Here is a 27267-nt window from a genome sequence, read left to right as displayed (position 1 = left end):
AAGGAGAAATTCTGATTCGCTTTTATGCGACTCCGTGTCGAATTTGTTTGTTGTTCACACATTACTTTTAACGGCAAAACTTTTTGCTTCTTTTCTCATTGACTACAACTCTCGTTCTCGCTCTCGCATAATATGCATCAAATGTAATAACCCCTGAAGTGAAGAGCTCACTTGTCGGGTGAAGTTGTGCATCGCAACTGGCAAATAAACACAATTTAATCCCTGAGCATTGATTGTCATTTGACTTGCATCGTAAATCCTTGACCAACCCAACAATTTATTCATAAGGTAACGAACCAGGCACAGGCGTGTGTGTGTGTGTGTTTGGCCTTCTTTTTCTCCACCATTTGCAGTCGGGATTTTTCTAGGTTTTTTTTCTTCTAGACCGAACAGATGGTGCCATGCATCAAATCAAATCGAACTTTTATATGACATGAGATTTATATTCATTTGTGCGCTATGAATTCCAAAGGCTTAGCAAAAAGGCTATTCGTCTGGCTGATGGGAGCATATCTCATTGGACATATTTTATTCATTCGCCGAAAATCCATATATCTCTTTGCTCCCACCCGTGGAATCAATTACCCTTAATTTTGTTGTGCATCAAGAATTGATTGTTCCATTATACATTTGACATTTGTTGAGTTGGATCTCTTTTGTCACGATACACAACTTCCGATCGGCGCCATGGAAAAAGGTGAAGCGAAGCGACTGTGACCGCAGAACTTTTTCTCTGATTGAATGGAAGCATCTACGTGTTCATCTACTATTTTATAAGTTAAGGCCATTTGTCCGTTAGGTGTTTTGTGTTCAACTATGTTTGTCATTTTTCTCCATAATCGCTTGTGATGATTGCGATGGTTTTTTTGTTTCAAATCACCATGAAGATTTGTTTTTTTACGACCATGTACAACTTTTATGGACAACTTTCTTTCGCGCTTGTCTACACTCAAACTCTAATGAACATTTTAAATGAAATGGGCAAAAAGTTGAAATTGACACACAGGAAATTGAATTGCACTCGTAGTTGATCATAGTTACTCGTATCTTTTAATGTTCACAAAGTTTTTTTTCCTCCATCGACAACGGAATGGGATGCTTGACAGCCAAGTGGATCTAAGTAGCGGAAACCATGTTAGTTTATTTTTGGAAATGCTTTTAAAATTGTTTGAAAGCATGTAGAATGCAATCAAGAAGCAAGCATTTTTCCTCCATAACTCGATTTGGTGATTAATAAATCTCAATGAAGTGTAATGGTTGTTTTTTTCTTGTTGTACCTAACGCCACTCGGCATTTATCCTGGTGATGATTGATGCTGTAGACATAACACACGCAACCACTTTCAAGAGAAGGGAAAAAACGCAACATTTCGTATACTTTCAACCATATCCACACATAATAAATAATAATTATTTTGTGTATGTTTCGTGTGTGTCGGCGAAAAAAAACGATGCGTGTTTTCAGCGGAAAGAAGAGATTATCGATTGCACGCGCGCATCTCTTCTACTTCCGAGATCATGTTCATCCGTTTAAGGTTTTTTTTGTGTGTGTAAACATGTTCTGGTAACGGGCTTCGATTTATTTGCCTAAAATTCGCTACGAGATAAAAAAAACTCGGCGAATGAAAAGACGATGTGAAATATTCAAAGACATATTATATGTATCAAGTTTTGGGAACGCATTTCATTTGGTAAATATTAGATTGGGTTGACTGCAACTGAATGAATAAACGGGGCGGGGAGTATTAAAGGGAAGCACAAAAATCGTCTGATATATTCAATATTTTCTTTTATGAAATTGCTCTTTAAAAAGAAAAAAAATAGCAGTACAAAGGAGCGATGTAGAGAAAAAAAATTGAGATTTAAATGGTAAAATATCATATATATGTGCGTTGGTGGAACACGTTTCTGGATTGTATTTATGTTGGTAGATACGTTTTGCTCACAACGATTCAAACGAAAATATATATTTCTATGGTATAATTTAATCCTACTCATACGGGTCTCAACTAGGATCTCAACCACCGACTTTATTATATTTTTTTGTTCGCATTTGCAAATGTAATACATTTCCTGCGACCAACATATTTTCCATTTCCATAATTCAATTTGAAAGGAAGACTTTTTTTCGCAGCCTTTTGATAAATGATAGATTCACACTTAATAGATTCATGTAATATCCTTGATTTCATTTTTATCATTCTATACTGTGAATAGCTTCATTTTTCAAGTATACACGATTAACTTTAACCGTGCAAATTAATCTCACTTAAGGCTGTGTTCGGAAAACATGTTACATAATTCGTAAATAACAATCTTATTTTGATGTTGAAATATCCACTTTGAAGATATAATAAACTCTGCTTCCTCTTGATCTATTTTTGGTGGTGTTTCAAGGTCGAATTGTTTTCTAGAGTCAATATACGACGGAAGACGAGACTCACCTTTGTCAATGTTTTCCATTCTGTTTGGGTCAAACACTTCAGAGGAAAAGTAAATTTAAACTTTGTGCTAATATTAACTTTATTTCATTTAAAAAAAACCATCAAAATCAACTTTACTCCTTCTTTGCATCGGTACAAAATAATCTTTTCCGTGAGTTTTTCAGAACGTAAGCATGTAATTTAACAATAAGTTAATTTTAATTTAAACATAAATTTGACTTTCGTAGTTTTTGTGAAGAGACTTTTATATCTTGCGCGCTAAAATACTGTCTTTCTGTTAAGAAATTCTTGAAATATATAAATCCAACGGGGAATTTTTCCACATTTTTTGTGTGTGAAAAAAGAGACTGGCTAAACTTTCGAAATCTCCTTCACGATACATCAAATTTGAACAATTTTATAGAATCGCTTTAACGAAAATAGAATATCATAGTTTGAAATATTTTTTCATTACAATTACGCCCAAAACATTTTTTCATCATAAAACTTAATTGGTCAGACTATGAAGATTTTATACAATACGTTATTCATGTGTATAGTATTTAATATATATATATTCATGGAAGATTTATTCTTAGTGGAAATGACAGATGAGAGCGATTTCATTTTGATTTGTTCGAGAGAAAATAGAATTAAAATCGTTTTTCTCCTACTGATGAATTTGAGCTTGTTTCTTTTTTTTTGCAGTTATTGTTGTTGTTGATCACACTATACTTTGAACATCTGGATCTAATGAACATCCTAATAAATCGATATACTCTTAACTACTAATTTGGCCTCCATTTAAGATTCTCGGTATTGATCGCGTGGAATGATATTTTTCCGGCCGAGGATTTTCATCAGTTGCTTTGACATGAAGTATGGTTTCTCCTCGGAACCATCGTTTCGCTCGCAGTCTTCCAAAAAGCACAGAAACAGTGTGTCCACCGCCATGGAATACACTCCAAAGAAAACGCTTGCAATGAGATATGTTGCAAACATCACAATAACCACGGGAACTTGTACGTAATTCAATTTCTCGGCGTATGCTTCGCTAGTGAAGTAGGCATAGGTCACTGCACCCATTCCCACCGTAACTAATATCTTGGTCAAGAAGAATAAGAATTCGGTGACTTTGTCCAGGGCAACCACACGCAAAAAGTTTCTCATCAGCAGATTGAAGGCGTCACGTGCACTGGTGCAGAATGGTTTACCGTGTATTGCACACATGATGTATGCATTTTTACTCAGGAACCGCAAAAATCGCTCCAAACACCAACTTTGGGAATATTAGACGGATGATATGATTATTATATAATATATATGCAATATTGAACGGTGTTGAAATTTCACATACAAGAAGCATTTGCAACAGCACAGAATGCATCTGGTCACTTCGTTGTCCCATTTCTTGAGCTTTTGGTCCACGTACTCCAACAATACACGAATTACGCGGCAAATTGTTATTACAAGCGACCCGAACGCAACGGTTCCCAAGTGATATCTGGAAGATGAACCAAATTTTTAAATCTATCGCCCTCTTCTGAACCAAATACTTTGGAAAGTCATTCAATTTACCTTATTGATCGTCCGAGGCCAACAGTTAGTGTGAAGTATGGCACATCCTTCTTATGGAATGTCCAATACCAAGTGGCAAATGTGGCAGCCAACACCATTTCGCCCAGAGCCGATACAAAGAATATTCCCCAGAAGAATCCGAACACATTGAATGCCTGAAATACAGAGGATTTGTTTTAGTTTCAGTTTCAGTTTTTGCACTTGTTTTTTGTGTCGATTGAAGTGAAATAAATACAATATCAGTTTTTACCTGATAATATGGAACAATCGGTGGGCTTTGAATCTCTTTGAAATTACACGCTGCTTTTATGCATTCATTTCCAGATGTCTTATCCTTGCAAAACTGATTAAATAATTCTGGAACGCACATAACACCATCCTAATGCACAAAATATGATTATCAAAAGACAATTACGATATTATTCGATGTTTAATAACTGTTCTGAAGAGCGAAATATGTTTGGACTTTGGAATAAAATAAACAATTATTTTACATTTAACAGGATTTTAAAACATTTCGTTTAACCTAATTCACAAAACCTGTGTAAGCTCCATTGAGCTTTTTATCTGAAACCATTCAATGCAATTCCGTTGTAAACCTTTCAAAACCGTACAAAGTCATATTTTTTTACCGTATAATGCGAGGCAATGCCGGAACACTGGCAGTTTGAATCCTCCCTCATCCGAAGCACTTGATTGACTGGCGTTCCGATTGATGCCAAATAAAGACCGACGGCAATGGCAAACGCAGTAACGGCTATTTGGAAGATCCATGGGAATATGGGAAAGAACACAGTCGAATAAATTGAGCTCACAACTCTGAAAAGAATCAACAATAATTAGAACCACTTGAATCCACTCATTGTGCGCGCATTTTAACTTACTTGCTGCCTTCTTTAACAAGAGCGATTGCGATCACAATCCGCTTTCGGAGCACCAGCACTACCAAGAGTATGATGAGCAAGAGAACGGCGGCAACGATGCCAAAAACTAGCCATGTTGTTGGGTTCTGTAACCATGTATCAAATAGCAAACTCAAGTTTGTATTGACATTTACATCAGTTGGTGGTCGATCACGCAAATGAACGTACTCCTTGAAGGAATAGTATGTTCCTGAAATCATCATTCGTTAAAATTCTTTCTCTCGTGTTTTTTTTTGTTAAATCCTTACCGAATCCAAGCATTACAATCACTCCCAGTATCGACAACCAAACCAATGGCGTTGCTACCCAGCGCATCACAGCAATCACGATAAGGCAGAAGAACATTGCAATGAAAATATCCGCACCGATTTCCCATCGAATTTTCAAAACATCTTCAACGATCCGTTGACCCATCTGTGGTATTGTGAAATATTTGTTAGAATCGTGTGGATGGTCGTTCTTATTGGAATGAAGTTTATTTTTAATGTTATATTCTATGGTGGGAGTCTTTAGTCATTACGAGTAGCTAATCGCAGTTTGGATTTTATAATGAGTCTGAAAATTATTGATAAAATGCTAGCAATCTATGTTAACGAACGGCTTGGCATTAAAATTACTCAATCTACTCGGTTTGAGTCACTAAATGGAACGGTCGTTTGCTGCCATGCAGTTTCGATCTTACGAATTTTGGCATTGTTCATCTTTCATAACTTACCCCTTCGAATTCGGAAAGTAATTCGATATTTTTTACCGCGCTTAGCAAAATACTAACAACATCGGTGGAATTCGTAATTTCTGTCAAGTTGACGTTCTTTTCTGACGCAACATCAATCAGCTCTGTAATGTTCTTTGGCACACATCGTTTCACCACTAAAGGAATAAAATGGATGGTTGTGTTTACTTCCATCGAATTTCAGACGAATGATTGCATTAAGGTCATAAGTAAGCGTTGACATAATTGACAATTTGGTTGATGATTTAACGACGGTTTGAAACGTCACATAATGAGAGAACGATGTTAGAACATTCAATGAATATACACACAGGTTATATCCCGTTTTATCCCCTATCTTCACACACATAATAAGCATTTCCCAAACTGCATTTCGAATGCCCCATTTTCAAACATTGAACAAGAATTTGTAACTCCCCATGCAGTGTACTATGTACTCACCTCTTGAGCGTTGGTTTGATTCGAGAAAATCATGATAAAATTTCCCACAAAACGTGATAGCATTGAATCAGTGTAGTGTCCTTTTTCGATAAGAATTTGCGTACCGAGCTTGTTACGTTCTTTGCAATCCAATGGCGGTTCATTGACCGCCGTTTGACTTAATGCCGTCAAATTATCGGGAAATCGTATCGGAGATCGTCCAATTCGATTTAACGAAAGTGCTGTATCATTTTGTGTCACACTTCTTCGATAACGTTGACTTCGTGCCTGTTTCAAGATGCTTTTTGGAAAAATCGGACACTCGTTTTGCGGCAGCCCTGATATACATCGCTTTAAAACTAATTGTTTTGACAAAATGGAAAAGAATGCAATAAATACACAACACAACTAATCTACATTCAACGAAACGAAACTACTACAACAAAAAACATATATATTTTATAAATATATAAAATGTTTGATAAAAACAAAACAGAACGACGTAAAATTAAATGTATAAACTAAAAACATGTACGCGTTATGGGAAGTAAACAAAGAAACTACGGAAATTATAACATTGATACGAGATATCGAGAGAAAAAAGAAATGACCGATGTAATACTTACATGGATTACTCGGTAGATACCAGCGAGCACAGTCTCCGTTGTCAATACTACGTTTTATGGCAGTGCAATCGGTGATCGCAAACTTATTGACATGTTTTTGACATATGAGTTTTTCACGAATTTCATAGAATTTGGCCGAGTTGCATATGTATTCGCTGTAGATGAATGCCGTTGTAGGGCATTCTCGAACACAAACCTGTGGCGTTTTGCAACCGAACAGCGGCACACGTGCATCGATACATTTTTCCAGGTTAAAAAATAGCAGATATGGTTCATTTATAACACTGTTGTCGACGCCACATTTACGACCCTGCGAATCCGTCGGAACCAGCAGACGATCCAAGTCACCATTTTTTATTGCTATATATCCAAAATAGAATCATGTTCATTTCGTTTTTGTTCTATTCTATTGAAATCGAAATTCATACGATTTCATGCGATGCGTTACACTTACCGAAATGAGCAATGAAACCCCACACACAAAGGAAAACGATAAAAATGAATAAACAACAGACGTCGGTGCAAGAGCGTTTCGAGAGTGGGCCTTTGAAGTTTTTATCATATTTGAGCGTTTCACCTGTCAAATATCGGACAAAAGTGGGTGATAAGAAAAAATGGTGTAATCGCGCTGAAATATAAATGAATTACTCATAGGCAATTGCTGAAAGTAGACATCATTCGGTGATGGTTGTACGCTTTTTCGCTTGCCATCCGAAAAACAGCAACCCATGATTAACTGACAAAACGACTGACGTGTACTTCAAAGTAAACACGATTAAATAAATTTAGTTCACACTCGAGAATCACTTTTTCGTTTCCACAGAATTACAATGATAAATCAAAAACATCATAACAATTTTGCGACAGTGATCTCAAATTATACACGGATGTGAAGAGTATTTATATTTGATCGAAATTTCTTCGTTTTCTAAATATTTCTTTATTCTTTTTTATTTTATTTATGGCGAACGGTTGTGTTGAGGACCTTATCTCGAGCAAACAGAGAGCACAGAAACAGTTTAGTACGACACACGATCACAGACTGAACACAGGCTATTGGATTGAGTGGCGCGCTAATGAGTGTTTTCACCAACAGTAAAACTTTGTTAATGTTTGTGCTAATACAGACATATGGCTCGACAATATTTTTTCTTTCACTCTCTTTCTTTCGTTAGTTGTCGTGCACGAACACCCGTTTGTTTGTGTTCCGTATTTCGAAACTAAATGACTCACACGTTTATCGTAACACAAACGAATAGCCACAATTCGTTGTTGTTTGACTAACATAAGTGACATGCAATAGTAGTTTAACGTTATGCGGCTTGCGCTTGTATTCTTCATCAGATTTGGTAACGCATATCGCGACTCTCTATCGGCTATCGAGCACTTGCGATAATAGATAAAACATATGAACCACTTTTACCGATTGATTCATAACAAATGAGTGAGAGCACTGCCCTATGTTTATCGTGAAATTTAACGGTTTTAATTTCTCATCGTAATAAACAAATTGTTATCACATTGAAATTGTCAAGAGATAAACAGAATGTTGAAGACAAAGCGTAATTCGAAAAAAAGACAAAAAGAATTTTTGGAAACAGACTTTTTTGTTCAGAACAATACGATGCGGGCTATATCCCCACACAATAACAATTGTTTATTAGTTGCAATTGACATCTTGTTCAATAATCCCGGGTGCGATAAATTCTGTTTACGCTGCACTTAGTCATTTGTTATTGTTTCTTTACAGCGAATGTATAAAGTTTTTTTCACACACTCTCGAATGATATCTACTTTTCAACAGCCAGTTTATTAATGGCTTGCTTTATTAATATTTAAACCATTTATTAACAATGATATCATAGCTTACGTGGTGCCATTTGACTTGATCACAGAGACCGGTTGCCAAGTTTCAATTCGAATATTCTTACTAAATAAAACTGATCTATTTTAATGGAAATGCACCACACTCCCGACCGTAAATTGTAACTGACACGAGTGATTTTCTCAAACTGATTGAATGCTGTCGTTGGTCCGCAATAAAAAAGCATCGAGAATGAGCTGTCGTGATGCGATCTAATCTAAATTGAGATTTGATATTGTTTCGTTGCAAGCGCAATGAGTCGTGAGCTTGTGTCTGGGGTGTCTGACGCACACACAAATAAAATCATACATCAAAATTGCTGGAGCTACAACTATGCTGGTTTCTTCGAATTATTTTTCTGATGACGCGACAACTTGCGATAGTTTATAATTTCACGCAAGAACACCAGGAAAAAAATTTCTTCACAAAAATACGGCCCAATGCCTCAATCATTGTATTTAACCAGTTTATTAATTTGACCATCAAATTGCACCACTAAAAGCCTATAAAAATACAATTGAATTTCAAACAACCCGTAATCAACTTACCGTAATCATTTTCGTCCGAGTCTCTGCGACGCTCGTTGTCATCACCGTCGCCGCCACAACAAGACATCTTTTGCGGTTTATTTTATCACCAAAGGGCGTAAAATGTCTGAAATACGTCGAAACCATGAAAATTCACTTGAAAATTGATTCGGTTTGATGAATAAATACACACTGCAGTCTGCAGTGAAATTGGAAAAATGAAAGTGAAAAGTTTCCTGATGCGTTTCGAGGTGTAACCATAGAGTAAATTGAGTCAATAAATTGATATTGATTTACATGAAAAATCGTATCATTGTAAAACAAACAACCAAATATAGTTAGTAAACAATTCGTGCTTGTTATCGCCGCTCAGCGCAAACGAGTGCATTTTCAATGAGCACTTATTTATCGTTTCAATTGCTGCAGTAAAATTAACTGCACTCGACTGATCTTGTGTTTTCCCCGCTTTTTGCACAGACACACACGTACACGCAGACACGCACAACGATTTAAATTAATTTGCAAAAGCCATAGAATTGCCCGACGACGGCGGCAATAACCTTGAAAATTTCAAATCAATTCTACTGTATAGAAAAAAATCGTAGACTTTGACACAAGCAAAAACAAATACTGTCTAATATTCGTCTGAGACGATTCACTTGGCTTCGCTATTTTTAGCCACTTGAAATGCGTTCGAGTGTTTCACATGACTCATGCATACACAATCAATCACACAGTGTGTGTGTTCTTGATTTGTTTTGATTTCGATATGAAATTAAAACATTATCAAAACTACATTTAATTTGTTCAAAGTCCGTTGAATTTCCTTTTATTAAAATTAAATTTACAATTTCATGATACGTTTGTTTGATAAATGTTTTGTGCAGAAATGATGAATATCATCGAAACTAAAATAAAACGACTTATGATGATAAGGCAATTGAATTACGTGGAGAGCATTGTGTTTCGTTGAATGCGTTTTTTCATTGTTTCGAACTTTTTTTTTTCATTCACTCAAATTAGAAACTATTTTGCTTGGCCAGCTTACGACGAGTACTTATAATTTTTAGCTGGTGTATGAATAAAAGAGCCGCAAACCCGGTTTTAATCATCTCAAAATGCCATTAAGTACTTGAACTTCGATAACGTTGGGCAATTATTTCAATTATTACGTTCGCAACAAAATTGGCATTATGTTTTATCTTATACATACAGTATGTATATATGTATGTGTTGATGTTGACCCAACAAATGATTAATTTCATTTCGACGAATATAATAAATAGCCGTGCACAATGATTTTTGATGCCATGCTACAACGCACCGCACTAAACTGAACCATATTCCAAATTGTAATTTCATTAAAATTATCACAAATAAATTATATTGCAATTAACCCAGTTTTGGGCTCTTTTGAAAATCCAATTCAATTCATAGTCAATGTGTAATGTTTTCTCATCTAAAATGCAGGGTGCCCGCAGCACGTAGTAATCAATATATTTATTTGGATGAATATTGAAATTTATTCTATTCATTTGTATCGGAATTCAAAACAAACAAAGATACGTTACATGCAAAACATTCATGTTTTCAATAGATACGCAAAATTGTATCACATCAATCGATTATGGGCCATATGTACGCATCGAAATAAGGACACCAGACACTATCTATATTAGGATTAATGCGGTAAAATTGGCCGGTGACTATAAATTTTTTATGTTGCAATATGATAGACATCGGGTATCAAGTGAAAGTAAATACTTTCGATTTGTACATGTATGTGCTGCGGGTGTGACCTTAGTGGTTAGTTTTTCTTTATTGTCACAACTTTTCCGCTTTTTATTTTCATAATGACAATATATGGTTCGTTCCATATGTGAATTTGTTCGTTCCAATTGTGCCGAACAAATCACCAAACAACCATCAATCATGACATATATTGCAAGTAATCAATATCACAGTCGACACACAAAGACCTACCGAAATCATAATTGTAATAACTGAAATGACATCAGATAGAGGAAAAATTCGGGTTGATTTTACCTACATTTTGCTTTATGAATTTCACTAGTTTTGGTTGAACGAGTGCGGATTGTAGCGCATGGATAATACAGCCCATCGATCCTGTGGGTGAACGAACTCACAACCGTATAGTGAACGCGCTAGTTAAGTACGTTTCGTTCTTTCGCTTGACACGCGTTATTCGTCAAGCATATACAAATGCAAATGAATGCACGCTTCTGGCCTATATTCTGTAGCATGAAGACTAACCATATACACAGTAATGAGTTGTGTAATGTGTATACAAGTTGAACCGTGCCGCACATAAACGCATCAACACAACAACATGGAATTCCCGCCGCTATTTCCACGATTACAATCATGGCGTGGAAGAGCACTCGTAATGTGCACCAGAGCCTTTTACAACGAAATTGAATGGACAAGTGAATTAATGGGGTCAATGAAGTAATGTTAAAGTGAAGCAATTCGTAGCCACGTTAGAATCCAATTTATAGTCTTCATCATGCGTCTTCAAACCAATTTTCGTTCATTAAGCACTTATTGAGACAATTTTAATGATAAATTCTTTTAAAGTGTTGTTTATATCATTTGAACGTGAATTTCGTTGAATTGATTCGAATCATCTTGGATCATGTTTTAAAAACTGATTATCCACATAATCTTTGATGAACGAAATAAATCTCGACATGTGCCGAAGAAGTGTGTTCAATTTTCAATCAAGATTTGAGCTTTTCAATTACTCATAACACACCGAAACCACATTGCGCACTATTGTTCGATATCAAAAAGCAGATTTGATCACTCGTTGCTGTTTAATGTTCACGCCTTACATAACCATGTGTGTATTTTGCGATACACATTGAAATGACTACCTCATCCGGCTGTTAAATGCCAAACAATAGCTATGCAACCAGCAATTTTGTTTTGTTTATAAAAATGTTCCCTTTCAAAATACAAAGTTGATTCGCTTCAAGTCAAAGGCAGAACTAAAACGAATTAGTTTAGATTGGCTAGGCTAGCTAGCCAAGCCCGATTCCATTGTGCGCGATTGTCCGACAGCATTCTTTTAATCGGAGTCAAGTGACGACAGTGTATAGAAAGCGTTAATTGCGATGAAATTTTATTGCTCCATTTGCGATTGATAATGAAAATATACCAAAATACTTTTTTCCTTCATTTTTTTTATCGTAGCGTGGAGTGCAAGACCATCAAACCACTGTATCGCAATAGCACAAAGGGCACTATACCGCATTTTAACATTTTCGACAAAAAAATTGTATTATTTGTAATGCACTTGACACCAAATAAAGTCAATCCACTCAATGACTGAACTGCGTGTTACTTAAGAGTTTTACGTTTTTGTTCACACCGAAATTCGTAATGTAAATGGGAAAATTCGAAACGAGCGACACATCGCTTACCTCACTGTTTGAGAGTTCAACCAAAAATACACATCCTTTTTTGTGTTTGATTCACTCCAACTCGTCTGAAGGCCAGCGTTACGTGTGCATAGTAAACACATGAAACGCAAACGTAACGTACGATTGACCTTAACTTATTAATTAGTACAACAAACTTGTTACCGGTGTAGAGTTCTTGTTTGATTATGAATGGATATTTCCATATATTCGCGCGTCTTTGTGGCGGACGGAAAGTGTGACCACTCAACAGCTCAATTTCATACAAACTCACAAACTTTCGTGAAATAATCGCATTTGTTTGGAACCAACGGAACTCAAAAATGATGTATTGCCGAAAATTACTTTGATGCGGATTCTAACTTTATGGTCAATTAAATTTGCGAATTGAATCGAAACAAAAACAAAGTGTACGTTGTCGGAATGTTCTATGGTTATCTCATCACGTTTCTTAGAATTCAAGGCCAATAAGTATGACCGGTCACTTGAACGAAAGTAAACTTTGCGGTTTTTTTCTCTCTCAATAGATTTGGCCAAGAAATAATGTATTCAAATATTTGGAATCGTATGTTATACTAATCTGAAAACAGAGCATACCTTTGTTCGTACTATTGACAATCTTATTTTTCGTCTTCTTACTTGAATACTCAATTTTCGTATGCCAAAACAGCAATTTTGGGCAGAATTCGTTGCGGGAAATGACGTCATTCTTTATCATTTGCGTAGCAAAAATTTGTTTGTTGCCGGTTCAAATCGCGGCATTTTATTGATTGAAATGGACAATGTAATCCCACATTTCATTTCATAGTTCAGTTTATAAGCGAAATTGCCTGGTTGTTTTCACTGAGATCCCGTTTTACTACCCGTTACACAGTAGGTGCCATCCACTGTTGGCCATATATTCCACAATCAACATTATTGTGTTCTGCATGCAAAGCAAACAACGAGGAAATGTTTATATGTTTAGTGTAGAGCGATAAAATGGGATTGGTGCTCGTCGTCGTCGTCGTCGTTAGGCACAGTTTGATTTTGTTCAGATTGTCTTGGAATGAGTTGTTCTTGACACAAAATTATCGAACTTGTTGCTTTCCAAATCATCACAATTCGACCTTGGGAAGTGTATTGAGTAATTTGTTTGCTTTTTGGCGTTTAATTCCCTGGAAGTAGTAACTATGTCTCCGTAATTCACCTTGGAGATTCATAAAAACGATGGACAGTAAACAAATGTTGATGTTTTTATTCTACTGTCATACGAATGAGTAGAAGAAGAAGAAAAAACATCGCAAATACAAAAATAGATGCCGCCAGCACGAAAATGCGACTAAATAACCCTCACAAATCGACACAACAATAATCAGATGCCAACAATAAAAAAACGTGTTTAATTATTACCTGACGAATATTAATGGGAAGAATAAACACAAATGTTTGATTGATTTGATGGCGTGTCTTTGTTGTTGAAGACGTCGAACAAAAAAACCGGACTCGTTGTTATGCAGTAAGTGTGTGAGAGTGTTCAAAATCTACGATCTTCGAAACATTTCACAGAATTCAATAGATAACAATAAACTTTTGTGTTTTGAATTTGATGCAATTTGATTGAATCGTTTTGAAAGTCACCGCTTGCGGTATCACAAAGACAAACTTTGTTCGAAATGAACGCACTTTGAATGAAATAATGGAGTTGTTTTCAATGACGTTGCGTGGAATAATGTTGTTTGAATTGAATTGCACTGTTTGGCCATCGATGCAAATAATTGCATCAACATTTATCTCACTGCATACAGAGACGAATCGAGCATGTTTTTGTCTTTTTTTCTATTCACAAAACACAATCGTACCGGATTTTCAAACGTTGTTTGTTTACTGTTGTCGTTGCTTCGGCTGGAAATCACTCAACACTGAAATCATAAGTAGAAGAAAAACGAGATGTTGCTTTCACTTCCATTCGCTTTCGTTTTCTCCCATTCGACAAAACAAAATGTTAATGGTCCATTTGCGCTGTGCGTTGTGTCGAAAATCCATTTTTTCAATTTTCGGCAATTTCTTCGCTCTGTGCAACAATAATGAGTTTTTTGAAAAATTTCATGCTATAGAAAACTATGTAAGTATGAATTTCCAATTAATTATGTGGAAAACTCTTGACAAAAAACCCAAAAACAGACAAAACCATGGCATTTGCAATGAAAAATGGATTTTCACTCAAGCAAAACACGAAAACAAATACGGTTTTTTTTTCTCTACACGTTTTTTGACTTGAAAACCATATAAGAGATGCAAGAATAATGTGCAAAAAACAATCACACTTTTCGTACCATCCGACTGAACTGAACTGAGACTGCAAAAGCGAATTTATAAATACACGCCTTGTTACAAACGAGTCTAGTCGAAAACTGAACAAAAATCAAGTATTCAAGTTTATATTTTTGTTTTGTTGCGAGTGTTTGTGTGTGTGTGTGTGTGAGCAGCATATACACTTGCGTAGGCCAACACATGTCATGTGTTGTGTGTATGTGAGATGCACGAATGTATGTAAGCCGCGCCAATGTTCGCTTTATTGCTGTGCGCCATGTATTAGTGTCGGTCTGTTTGTTTGTGCGTGTTGTTGTTAGAAACGTCATATTCATTGAGATGCTATAGCCATAGCTCACTGGAAAGCACGATGCAACACACAGCTGACATCTACTATATGAATGTTGTGGAGTGTCCACTGTAACAGTGCCACTGTTCATACCGAACCATTTTCAACGTTCTGCGAATGTTGGTCAAAACTTTATATGGTTTTTGTTTTTATCGTGCTTTGTTTATCCTTTTGCGCCTTGTGTGCGATAAAAATAACTTGTTCAATAAAGTCAACAACGGTGTAACCATTTGCACTTGACGACATAATGCTATTTTTTCTGCATTGAATGGGTGGACTTGAGTCGTCGGTTGAACAATAAAATATTAATCATTGTGTACTGGAGAATATAAATTAGCAATCGCTTGCACTCGAACAAAAAATTGATGGCGCACTATGAATGGCGTTTGCATTTTTTATGATGTTTTCTATGTGCAGCTGAATTCGGAGCATAAGCATGGAAGCGCATGCATTTTCAACAAGGATTCTTGAAGGTCGCTTGTGATGAAAACCATTATCCAGAACATTGAACTGTTTGACTTACACACGCACAACTGATAACCGCAATGTTGTCTTATCAACAATCACGTTAAGCTGCTCTGATTGAAATTTGATGAGAGTATGAGCACAAGTAAACCGGATGGGTGTATCATCAACACACATGATAAAAGTACAAACTTGAGATTCATACAAAAAAATCCACTTTATTCAAAATAAATTCTAAAATATTTTCCATCTGAACCCAACCCAGTTGTAAATTTGATTGCAGCACCACCAGTTAAAAACATATGGAATAATTTTTCAATTGTTTCGTTTAGACGCTTATTTCTTCTGGATTAAATCCAACACAAGTGGCGTGTAATAGGTGATCAAAACATCGGCGCCTGTAAAATAATCAATATTTATTCAGCTAAATTTGGACTCATTATATCAATGGTTTTATTTCTTACCCGCACGACGCATCGATGTTAGTGTTTCCATAACGATTGCATTCAAGTTGAAGGCCCCATTTTTGGCACCATGCCACAACATTGCATACTCGCCGGACACTTGGTAAATGAACAAGGGAAGATGTGGATACATGTCTTTTGTTTGACGAACAATGTCCAAATAAGCCATGCCCGGTTTCACCATCAACATATCGGCACCTTCTTCAACATCACGCTCCTAGAGTTTGAAATAATTTGAAAAATTATCAAGAAAATTAAACGAAATTAACTCAATAAATACTAACAGCGGCTCTAGCAGCAATCCCTTTTGAACCAACTGGTAACTGATAGCATTTACGATCTCCATATGCCGGTGCTGAGCGAGCGGCATCACGGAAAGGTCCATAAAAGCTAGATGCAAATTTTACAGCATAAGATAGAACGGAGACTCTACTCTCTAAACGATTTTTCCGCAAAATGCTTTTAATTGCCCCAATTCTATTGTCCATCATGTCTGATGGGGCGATTATGTGTGCACCGGCGATTGCATAAGCCAAAGAAATCTCGGCCAAACGTTGAATGCTCACTTCATTGTCCATGTGGTTTTCTTCGTCGAAAATGCCACAGTGTCCATGACTCGTGTATGGACAAATGCAAACGTCAGTTGCTAAAAGCAAATCGGGAAAGTTTTTCCGAAGCAACGGTAATGCACGAACTACTGGATTCTCTGCACAATCTGCGGAGCTGCCACGACTGTTCTGAAATCGAAAGCCGTTTTTTAAAATACAGTTTATCAATTTTCAGGCAAAAAATTATATCATGAATTCTACTTTAGGCAGCGTTTCAATAACTCCGAAAAGTAGCACCGTTTTTAATCCCTTTTCCACCAACGGCTCCAAATGCTTGACCACTTGATTCACTCCAAATCGTGATACTCCCGGCATGCTCGTGATTTCTTCAATTGCATCATCCTTTTCACTAGAATCGTTCAGTAATCAATCGATATTAATTTTTGATCTTATCATTGAATCAAATTAAAATGAATGAGCTTACATCAAAAACAGTGGGTACATCAAATTTTCCGGTTCGATGTTTACATTGCCTTCTTGCCACTTGCGAAGCGTTGGATGAAATAGACTACTGTGAAACTTTTTTGCGGCCGCCATTTCCAAATTATAGTTTACAACTGGTGCAATTAAATCAGTAATTAGTGGCAATTCAAATAGCAAATGATGAGACAAGATTTGATTGGTTACGTATCTATAACAATGGACATTTATTCTATGAATTGATTTGAGTTCGGCTTTTTTGTTGTTATTCGCCACATGACATTTGGTGCTTTTTTAGTACATTGATCCAGTACTACAGTTACGTTTTGTGAAACGTCAAACAAATATATGCACTTCTTGTCATTCGATGACAATAACATAAATTCCAAGTTAATAAAAACAGAGAAAAAGTGTATTTTTGCTAAAAAAAAAAAAAGAAGTCTATTTTCCAATCATATTTCGGTGGAAATTGTAAAATTTTCGCGAAATTAAGTGGAATTTCTGTGGATTCCATTTGGGAAATCCCGTTCATCAGTATAAAAAATGAATTTGGAAAATCCAAGTCAAATCGAATCAAAATTGGAACATGAAAGTGGGAGTCTATCGCAATTAAAGGATCATGTTGATAAATACAGAGATTTGTCCAATTCGATGTCAACAATTTTGACCAAATTCGAGCAACGACTTGGAAAATTGGAGCAAACCATTCTACCGGTTTACAATCAAACGGAGCATTTGCAGAAGCGACAAAAAAATCTGCAGTCAACACTTCAGTGCCTTGAGAATGTACTGTCGCATTATGAAGCGTCACAAGAGCAATGTAATTTGATACATTTGGGTCCATCAGAAGGGGATGTTGCCGATTTTCTCACCGGTTTGGATAAACTGAAACGGGCCAAGGACTATTTCCTCAACAATAATCCACAAAGTGTCGAATTGGAAAATGTAACGAGCTTATTTAATACAGGATGCACAACACTGGAGAATCACTACAAGGCGTTGCTGAAAAAGTACAGCACACCATTGAAGCCGGTTGATTTGCTTGATTTGATATACATTGAGGAAGATTCATCGAACGAAGACTGTACGTCAATTAAGCAAATGACACAAAGCACTCGAGAAGAACTCGGCACCATTTCCAATTGGTTGGAATACAATTTGCGTCGTGATTACATGGAGATTTATGCTGCAGAGCGATCACAAGTTGTGTTCCGTTCGCTTCAACTGCTGAAAGATCACCAGCGAACGGGAAGTTGGGAGAATGATGCATCGCGCACACGAGCATATGCTACGGGTCCGGTGAAGGTTGAACCAACGCGAAAAACTGCATCGACACGCATTCAACACTTGCTTGAACGAAAAGCGAACAAAATGCTAATGAAAGCATCTCAAACACTGGAACAATCTACCGGGATTTCTTTGAAAAAGTCCACAAATGTCGACCACAATGCACACATTGACATGATTGCCGATCGAGATCAAGAGTTGGATAAATATTTAGTTTTGTTGTTGGGCTTACAACGATTGTTCATTTGGGAGCGTCAACTGATGAATGACGTCATTCCGAAATCACGTCACAACGATGTCTTCGCCAAACTGGCACAAAGTTCCATCGAAATGGTGGTCAAAGATGCTGAAGGCATCACTGGAAAAGCGATGAGAAACATCGCTCGTAAACGATGGGCATCATCACTCGAAATATTCTCGGCATTACGTCATTTCCAATTGTTGCAGCCAGATATTGAACGGGCTTGCGATGTGAATCAACGTCAACAGATCAATTTGATTCTCCAGAAACTACAACAAACTGGATCAAAAGCATTGGATCAATTTTTGGAATTCGTCAAAGCCGATTCGGGCTCAAATTTGGTGGGCATGAGTGCGAGCACCTTATATTCCAACGTACCGAAAGACGCCACTGTTCATGAGCTAACGTCGAATACAATTTGGTATTTGGAACATCTGCTCGAGCACTGCGGTGTGATTGCTGACCTTTTGTGTCAGGACCAATTTTATATACAGCAATTGGATTCACTTTGCTCGAACAAATCGGTTTCGGCAGACGCACGAGCCAAAATCTTACTCGGTTTGTACGTGAAGAGAGTTTTGTCCGAGCTAAACCTAACCATCGTATCGAAATGTGAACAATATGGCGATTATGCAACGCGTCATCTCTTCCGCTTGAATAATATTCACTATATTCTGAAGTCATTGCAACGATCGAATGTGCTAGAGCTGCTGCTGATGACAGAACCCGAGTGTGAAAGAAACTATATGGACTTGATTCAAGAGTTGCATGGGGCTTATCAACGATCATGGGCACGATTGATTTCAATGATTTCACCGCTGGAAGATTTACCACGGCCCGTCAACGGAAAAGTCAAAGACAAAGAACGCTCAATTTTGAAGGAACGTTTTTTTGGATTCAACAAAGAACTCGATGAAGCATGCAAAACGCAACGAGCCATTTCCGTACCCGATGTCATTTTGCGCGAGGGCTTGAAACGAGACAATGCTGAAAATATCATTCCACAATACAACGCCTTCTTTGAATCGTACGCCGACGTGCAGTTCAGTAAAAACCCGGAAAAGTACGTCAAATATAAACCACAAGATGTCGCCGCAATGCTGGGCAATCTTTTCGATGACAGTGTTTAAATAATAGATAAGAAGAAATTTAATGAAATTAACTCCAAATGCAATATGTTTTAAATAAACAAAATATCATGTCGAAAATTATGTATGTTTAATGGAATAAAGAAATAACATTTAAAATTGAGAATTTGAAATGTCAAAGTCTTCAGAGTTTGTTTGTCTTGTTGTATGAGATTTTTGCTTAAAGTATATACGAATTTCTTTCAGAAGCATCGGCTACGTGATGAATTAGTCGAATTTTCACCTTCACCTTGTGCTTCTTCGTCGTATTCCTCGCCAATTGATCGCAACTTGCGCTTTCTCGGTTTTGCTTTCTGACTCGCGGATTTTCTCTTCGATTGGCTCGACCCATTTGAACCACCATTGATTGAGGCTATATCGTTCACATTGTCGTCACTCAATGTACTCCGAGTGATGGAAGTGGCCTGCAATAAGAGACAATTTCATTGTTTTATTCGAATCAATCATTTTTCTTTGTTTAATCAAGTGTGAAGAAATGTTTACCTGTGACAAAATCTCTTCGCCATTTATGTCTTTGTTTTTCAAGTTTCCAGCCCAGAAACTCAGCGAGCAGCCAGTGCAGCCAGCCAGTGCAGCCTTCACTTTGTACACAAGCTGCGTGACTGTTTCACGCAATGTTGGAATTAGAGCGATGATTGCTGTGTCTTTAATGGCCTTTATTTTCAATTTCAAACATAGTTTTATTGTCAGTGGTTCAATTTTTTTTAATTTCGACTTAATTACCTTTGAATGGCAGCATAAATTGTGCAAAAATCGAGTGGACACCTGCAATTTTTGCAAAAAAGACACCACATCATCAACTTTTCGACGTAAACTTGATTCTATGATCACCATTCCGTGCTGCAGAAATAGCTTGAGGTACGAATGTGTGTTCTAAAAATGAATTCATTTTGTTATTAGCATTTTTCAACTTTTTTCTTCAACGAATTCAGTATAAAATTATGACTCGCGATAATGTAAAAGAAATTCTACAGCCTATATGAATGTCCGAGAATGAAAACGCAACTTCTGCGTTTTCATTCTCGGACATTCATATTAAACTAGGAAATAGTTGTTAAACCGTTTTGGCGTCGGCCACGATGCAATGAATATTGCACGAATTTGGCGAACGGCTGTATTGCATGGTCGCCGCAAAATGGAACCACAACAAGCATTTTTTTATAACACGAGGAAGCTTAGCATTTGAATTATTACAAAGTATTCGTTTCGATGATATGTAATTGTATATTGGTACAAGCTTGACAATGGCACAATGAATATTCTACGAAGTACCATGACTGGAAAATAGTTGTACTATTCTTGTAGTTTAGGACTCTTTGTTATTCGACCGTTCCATTTTTGGAGTGTGTTTGAATTCAGTATAAATACCTTCAAATAGAAGAAATAAACGCGAGAAAGATCTGCCGATTTTGCAATGGATAAAAGTTGGTCGATAATTTTGACGGAATTTTCCCAAGTTTTCAATTGATTTGTCGATTGGGCATTCTTATCGAACTTCCGATGCATTGAGTCAATCAAAGCTGCAAACACTTCGCGATAGAGCGCAGGGAAATTCGTGCTACAAATAGAAGGAACATATGTCACAATGGATTTTAAGAAATCAGACTTAATTAAAAAAAAATCAGATTTACTCACACTTTGATGCATGGCAGCGTATTCAATTTGCCTCCTTTTGAACGTAAATCATTTATTTCTGCTTCGATGAACTGAAGGTTAGTTCGGATGAAGGAGAATTTTGCATCTTTGAAGTAACCCTTCAGCAATTGCTCCATCAACGAATTGTATTCCCCGCCAGTCATTTCGCGGCCTTCAAAACCAAACCATTTTCGATTTAAAAATCCTTTGCACAGTGTAACTAAGACAGAGAAAAACACATGACATTTCATATTTTTTTGAAAAACTTTCGATTTTGAGCAAGAATATGATGGGAAGTTTTTTTTACCAACGTGAACGCTGTATGCATCCTTCACTGAAACGTGCTTGATCAGCGCCTGTGCCAAATGGAACATGTACACCGCTGAATGCAAATCGACTGCAACGTCAGCGTTCTGTGTTATGTTTTTAATACCAGCCAAAGCCAAATCGCCAATCGTTTCTGGTTCGTCTTTTTCATCCACTTCACCGCTCACGGCTTTCAAAGCTTCTGAAAAAGAAATTCATCAAATTTTAATATTTATTCTATGGAAGAAAGCCAATCGTGTCGTTCCTCACTTTTCAATGTATCCTTGTTAACATCATCGTTAAATTCAGGCCATGTGAATAATGCAGCCAACAATCGTATGCACAGTCCGAAGCAAACTTTCATTAAATTTGCTTCATCGCTGAATAAATCTTCCGAAAGTGCCTCCGACTCTGAATCATCATCGTCCATATCTGCTTTTTCTGAGTTGCCAGCGATTTTCTTGAGCTGCTTCGTCACCATTTCAAAATGACCCAATATTTTCGGCAAGAAGTCAACCACATCCGAAATGAATTCGGCAGGAAAAGCAATACTTTGACATGATTCGACGGAATTGCCAAACTTCCGCACACCAAAGATTGATTCGATTTTTTGCGTCAAGTCGTCCAACAAAAACCTTCGAAGCAAAATGATGAATTTCAAATCAAATGTGATTATTGAAGTGAACATTTAACTTATTCTTCGTTAAAATGACTTAAATGAGTTAATTTCGATAAGTAATGAACCTACTTGAACTCCATCAAACCCAAAGATTTGCCGATAGATTCTGTTGGCAGTGGATATTTCATAACGAGATTTCCTTCAAATAGCACAAGAACGTCTGGATCCATGCATCGAAGAAATTCATTCAAATTCACGCTCCAATCGTTCGATCGTTTCGGCATTGTCCTAGCCGTCGGTTGCACGGTTACATCAGCCGTTTGATTTGCTGTGTTTGGCATTTGGCTGGTTTGAGTTTTCGGAATTCCTTTCTTCTTTTTCGCTGCCGGCCGTTTAGCGGCTGTTCGCTTGAATCGTGACATATTGCTACGCAAAACAGACGATTCCGTGAGGAAGATGCAAGTCGGTGGCACGTAATCGTCAGGCGCATGGGCCAATGTTTCTTTTATCTTCTGTTCCCATTCGAGGATTTCGGACAGTCGTGTCAGAACCTTTTCACGCATAGAACTATCACTTTGACTTGTGTACGCACTCACACATTCACGCCAATGATTCACTGTGTAGAGGTACATATCGAGTACACGTCGGGCTCGTTCTTCATCGAATTCATCAAAAATGTCCACATTCATCGATGGATCCATGGAATGTGGCAGAACAACGCCAGCTCCGAGGATAGCATTTATTGCCGATAAGTTGCCGTTGTGACGTCGGAAATATAGCACTCGCAGCAGATTGAACAACGAAGCTAGAATCGTGATTGATTTCAAGGCACTGCCACAAAAAATATTGCGTTTAATCATCAATGCAAAATTTGTTTAATTTATTTTGTTAATTGGTTGCTTACCTGCCGCTCGAATTCAGCAGAGTACCAGCAATATTGACAGCAATCACGGTGGGAATTTCGGTTTCCGTTTGCAGCATCTCTTCCTCACTATTCAGAACGCGCATCATTCGCAGATCCCAGTGGCGCTGGTTGAGGTCGCAGGCTGGCAACTCATCAACTATGAAATTTCCTTCGAAATAACCGGTCACCAGATTCATGAGCCATGTTAAATATGGCTTGTTAATCTGATAATCTTTTCGTTCTTTGTTCCGAACAACAAATACACTGGCGAGTTCGTCAAAGAACAACGCCAAGTGATGTGGACAGCTTTGCGCTGAAGTGATGGCCAACTCTGAAAATATCTCGGACTTAGTTATTGGTTTCTATATGTGGGAAACGTTTGCTTTTACCTATGTAATTGGCAGCCACCTTCGACAGTTTCGTCGGAAGCGAATCGATTGTGCCGAATGAATTGTTCAATTCTTCCGATCCCGAATCGCTCTCCTCCTTTCGTTCCCAGACCATGTGATCGATTACTCGAACCACGCCAATGATTCCACGGTTTTTCACATTTTTAATGCTACTTGAAACTTGTTTCTTCACCAACATATCGATATGATCTTTGAGCTGTTCACATGGTGGATCGCTGTAGGCAATCGAACAAATTATGTTCATGACCAACCGAAATTGACCCAAGGAGAAATCACTGGAGTGATCGATCAAACGCTAAAAGGAACGCAAATCAAATTGTTTTTATCTTTTTCAAATTTGAGGTTTTCTTTCAAAGCAAATCTACCATGATTTGAAGACCATTGTATTTCATTTCAGTGGGATACTTTCGGTTGATTTCACTCAAAATCATCAAAGCACTCGTTGTGAGGTCATTTTGTGACGAAGCCTTATTCGCAGCAACCCCAGAATCAGCCAAATTTAACGCTTGAGCGTTTCGTTCGCATACAAATCCTACTAAGCGCGACAGCAAGATTTTTCGATCGCATGAACCAATGCCGAAAATAAGCCTTTGATTTAAAGAACATGAGAAAATGTTTAACATTTCGAAGATGCGTTTTTTCTTTCATGAATGGTTGAAAATATTTACCGATATCCAACGTTTGCAAAATTCGAAATCACCGGATTTTTGTCACGTACAAATGTGTCGAGAAGTTCGAAGAGCACTTTAGAATAATCAAGCAAAATGACGGGCAAAAGGCGAACGGTTTCTTCGAGCAGTTTTACATCGATGATGTCTCCCTTTAGCTTTCGACGAATCTGGTCAACAAAATTCGTAAATGTTCTGGTCTAAATTCATTCAATTTCAAGCAAAATATTTTTTTTGCTTGAAAATAATTTCGTATTGAAAACAGCAAAGTAAATGCATACTCACGATATTCTCAATGGCTACACTTTTTTCATCATTAATCGTCATCATCATAAGCAAAATGATGAAATCAATAGGTTTGTGTTGCTCAGAATTCGACTGAATGTGCTTGAGCCAAACATCGAATAACTGTTTCGAACGGATCAGGCTTCGTGACACACAGCCGAAAACTTCACGCTGATTCTTCTGAATGCTCGATCGAGTCGTTGGCAATTCATCAGGCCATCGCAAACAAGATCGTAAGTTTTCGATTATTTCACGCAATCTGCTAACTTCTTCGGTGCTGAATTTCAAAATGAATTTGGTGAAGCATGGCAACAACTGTCGAGGTTAGAAGAAAGTTAAATTAAACATGAAGGGCTTTGAAGGGTGAAAATTTTCAATGTTATCGATCTGGGTATTTACAGTATTCGGTGCGCTGGTTTTGATGTAGCGAATGATTTTTTGACAAATCTGCGAATGAATACTGGGGCTCAGGCACATATTACCAAATGTATCAATGGTCTCTTCTGTCAATAGATCAGCATCATTCGGGATAAGTTGCCTATTTAAATTTGGAATTATGTTTGTCAAATAGATGCAAAGAAGATAGTTCCGCAATAATTCCGCAAATTTGTTGCAGAAAGTACATAAAGCCAGGTGACTTACATCAATTTTTCAATAACGTCATTGTGTCTGGTCAAGTCGACAATGTCCTCAAGGCTCTTGATGATTGTCCGACGTGCTGTATCCGATGCTGTTTCCAATGCTTCAAACACTTGTTCACACACAAATTCGCCATGCGACAAATGATCGACGAATTTCAATTGTGCCAACAGTAGGTCGATCTCCATGTTGGACGCATTTGTTCTGAAATTTACGCAAGAGATTCAAACCGAAAATCAGACAAAATAATGAGATTCAAACCATCTATATAACGGTAAAATTTAATGAAACACTCACTCTTCAACAGCCAGCACTCTAATTTTTCGCATAATAATTGCAATGATGTCTTTTTGCATAAAGTCAATCATAAGAAAATCATTCATCAAACTTTCCATCGACTGTTTTTTCACTTCTATGTTGGGCAATGTGATCTGTGCCATGAAATAAAAACGAAAAAAATATTTCAAATTATGAAAGAAATGATTTCAAAAAATCTCTTACCATGCAGCCGCTAAGCAACTTAGTCAACTGTATGCTGTTCTTCATTGTCTCGTTTATACCGGAGAGAAATGTTTGAATATTCTCTGGGTATTTTGGATGAGAGGTGAGCTCACGTCGAAGGCGAACTACAAATTTCAAGTGGTCACAATTGAGTGTGTAGCTCAATTCTGAATTGCGGCCTGTGAGCACAACACCACAACGACTCAACACACTGTCAAAGTAAGATGACGGCGTTTGTTGTGTGTTTGACAGTTGAGATCGAATAAGAGCGCTACGTTGAGAGATGTACCGACTCGGCTGCACTACTTGACTCGGTGGAACAGCGAAATCGTCATCGTTTGAAATGATTACTGGTTGTTGTCTTTGTGATGCTGCCGGTTGACTTGGTGGTACATTTTCACGTCCACTCAATACATTACTCGGACCAGCAATCGGTTCATTCGGTGTCGATGTTATCGGTGGATTGGTTGCTGATGAAATTGTACTCAAATTCTCCGAAATCGTTGTAATCGAACTTTTACTCGATTCAACCTTTTTGATTCCACCACCAATTCGATATCGTTTACCTTTATACATTGTTTGCACACTTGTTGGACACTTTAAACGAAAATATACACAAAATACTCAAAACGAAATATACTTCACATCATATTCAAACTATGTTCTAGCGCAAACAGCGTATATGTATGAACCTGTTGACTTTTTGTGTTCATGCCAAACTGACACTTAATTTTAGCGCCATTTTCCATTTAGAACACTTCAGCAGACAACCGAAAACTGACGTACTAGATTTGGAAATCTATACTCTGAATAAGTTCAAGTCGAATCGTTGTTTTATTTACAAAATTGTTTCGATTTTTTTTATTTTCATTTTGCTTTTACTTCAAATTGACTTAAAAACCTAAAAAAAATACATTGAGCAACAGATGATCACATCAATAGCTTTCATTTTGGAATCTCATCGAAAAATAATTTGATTGGCTTAATTTTTTTTAGTTGGCGAAAATTTCGGCAAATCTTTCATAGCTTCAATATCAATATCAATCGCATAAAAATTTCATAGTTGTAAAGAAAATCGTTGTGTTCTATAAATGACAACTGCAATTTTCTTCGGCCACTGCTTCATTATTTGATGGTGATTTTTCGTCGTCGTCATGACAACCTTTTGGCGAAGAATTTACTTCACACATCACTTGATTTTCATGACATGGATGGACTGCTGTTTCTGGTTGTTGTGGGGCGCTTGGACAACAATTTTCGGCCGTTTTGCTTGCTGTAAATATTTTTTTTACGAAAAACAAAACATTCATTAGTTCAAATGTTGAAATGATTGAAAACAATTAAAACCACGTTTTCTCTAAGAGTTAATTGAACATTCCAAGATAATCAAGAGAGTAAAACCATAGATATAGTGCCGTAATACATTTTAAATGTAAGACTTCTGCCACACTGTAGTCAATGCCATCTCTAAACCAACTCATTGAATCATT

The 27267-nt window shown here is 37.1% G+C and overlaps 4 protein-coding genes across 20 annotated transcripts; 1 reads left to right on the top strand and 3 right to left on the bottom strand.

Moving 5' to 3' along the window:
* Positions 1–2504: 2504 nt before the first annotated feature.
* Positions 2505–15107, bottom strand: LOC129566603 (choline transporter-like 2). 17 transcript variants are annotated; one of them, XM_055442724.1, is made up of 14 exons: positions 14852–14979; positions 14202–14437; positions 13929–14066; positions 9115–9220; positions 7157–7279; positions 6703–7062; positions 6098–6435; positions 5172–5337; positions 4885–5113; positions 4633–4819; positions 4251–4379; positions 4001–4155; positions 3780–3926; positions 2505–3701 (listed from the first exon to the last, which is right to left on the bottom strand). In XM_055442724.1, the coding sequence occupies exons 4-14, from the start codon at positions 9179–9181 to the stop codon at positions 3227–3229; spliced, it is 2376 nt and encodes a 791-aa protein (XP_055298699.1). In that variant the 5' UTR covers positions 9182–9220; positions 13929–14066; positions 14202–14437; positions 14852–14979; the 3' UTR covers positions 2505–3226. The 17 variants fall into 17 exon arrangements, with proteins under 17 accessions (XP_055298699.1, XP_055298755.1, XP_055298680.1 ...); XM_055442780.1 differs by lacking the exon at positions 6098–6435 and adding an exon at positions 5639–5793 and having other exon boundaries at positions 13929–14437; XM_055442705.1 differs by lacking the exon at positions 13929–14066 and having other exon boundaries at positions 14378–14437.
* Positions 15108–15840: 733 nt separating this feature from the next.
* On the bottom strand, positions 15841–17273 carry LOC129566690 (delta-aminolevulinic acid dehydratase). Its single transcript, XM_055442848.1, has 5 exons — positions 17139–17273; positions 16916–17063; positions 16391–16843; positions 16107–16323; positions 15841–16040 (listed from the first exon to the last, which is right to left on the bottom strand). Exons 1-5 carry the CDS (start codon positions 17249–17251, stop codon positions 15979–15981), a joined length of 993 nt encoding a protein of 330 aa, XP_055298823.1. The 5' UTR covers positions 17252–17273; the 3' UTR covers positions 15841–15978.
* A 404-nt stretch (positions 17274–17677) lies between these two features.
* Positions 17678–19930, top strand: LOC129566683 (exocyst complex component 7). Its single transcript, XM_055442837.1, has one exon. It carries the CDS (start codon positions 17678–17680, stop codon positions 19790–19792), a length of 2115 nt encoding a protein of 704 aa, XP_055298812.1. The 3' UTR covers positions 19793–19930.
* On the bottom strand, positions 19862–27252 carry LOC129566595 (Fanconi anemia group D2 protein). Its single transcript, XM_055442684.1, has 17 exons — positions 25778–27252; positions 25574–25707; positions 25280–25480; positions 25037–25175; positions 24638–24952; positions 24353–24522; positions 24050–24272; positions 23664–23979; positions 23275–23605; positions 22500–23201; positions 22022–22386; positions 21753–21953; positions 21446–21665; positions 21179–21368; positions 20534–20683; positions 20294–20464; positions 19862–20214 (listed from the first exon to the last, which is right to left on the bottom strand). Exons 1-17 carry the CDS (start codon positions 26351–26353, stop codon positions 19993–19995), a joined length of 4626 nt encoding a protein of 1541 aa, XP_055298659.1. The 5' UTR covers positions 26354–27252; the 3' UTR covers positions 19862–19992.
* Between the last annotated feature and the right edge of the window lie 15 nt (positions 27253–27267).

The sequence above is a fragment of the Sitodiplosis mosellana genome, unplaced genomic scaffold (genome assembly GCF_009176505.1).
Source record: "Sitodiplosis mosellana isolate CC-2019 unplaced genomic scaffold, AAFC_SMos_1.0 Smas_scaffold_1, whole genome shotgun sequence".
Taxonomy (NCBI): Eukaryota; Metazoa; Arthropoda; class Insecta; order Diptera; family Cecidomyiidae; genus Sitodiplosis; species Sitodiplosis mosellana.
This window is presented reverse-complemented; position numbering and strand designations above follow the sequence as displayed.

Coding starts and splice junctions, on each gene's coding strand:
- LOC129566603 (XM_055442694.1), bottom strand. CDS start 7,432: ATGGGTTGCTGTTTTTCGGATGGCAAGCGAAAAAGCGTACAACCATCA. Junction 5,114..5,171: donor GATTGTAATGCTTGGATTCG/GTAAGGATTTAA, acceptor TGATGATTTCAG/GAACATACTATTCCTTCAAG. Junction 4,380..4,632: donor GCATTGCCTCGCATTATACG/GTAAAAAAATAT, acceptor TTTGTGCATTAG/GATGGTGTTATGTGCGTTCC.
- LOC129566690 (XM_055442848.1), bottom strand. CDS start 17,251: ATGGCGGCCGCAAAAAAGTTTCACAGTAGTCTATTTCATCCAACGCTT. Junction 17,064..17,138: donor ATGTACCCACTGTTTTTGAT/GTAAGCTCATTC, acceptor GAACGATTCTAG/TGAAAAGGATGATGCAATTG. Junction 16,041..16,106: donor AACATCGATGCGTCGTGCGG/GTAAGAAATAAA, acceptor ATTATTTTACAG/GCGCCGATGTTTTGATCACC.
- LOC129566683 (XM_055442837.1), top strand. CDS start 17,678: ATGAATTTGGAAAATCCAAGTCAAATCGAATCAAAATTGGAACATGAA.
- LOC129566595 (XM_055442684.1), bottom strand. CDS start 26,353: ATGTATAAAGGTAAACGATATCGAATTGGTGGTGGAATCAAAAAGGTT. Junction 25,481..25,573: donor AGAGTGCTGGCTGTTGAAGA/GTGAGTGTTTCA, acceptor CGTAAATTTCAG/AACAAATGCGTCCAACATGG. Junction 25,176..25,279: donor GACGTTATTGAAAAATTGAT/GTAAGTCACCTG, acceptor AAATTTAAATAG/GCAACTTATCCCGAATGATG.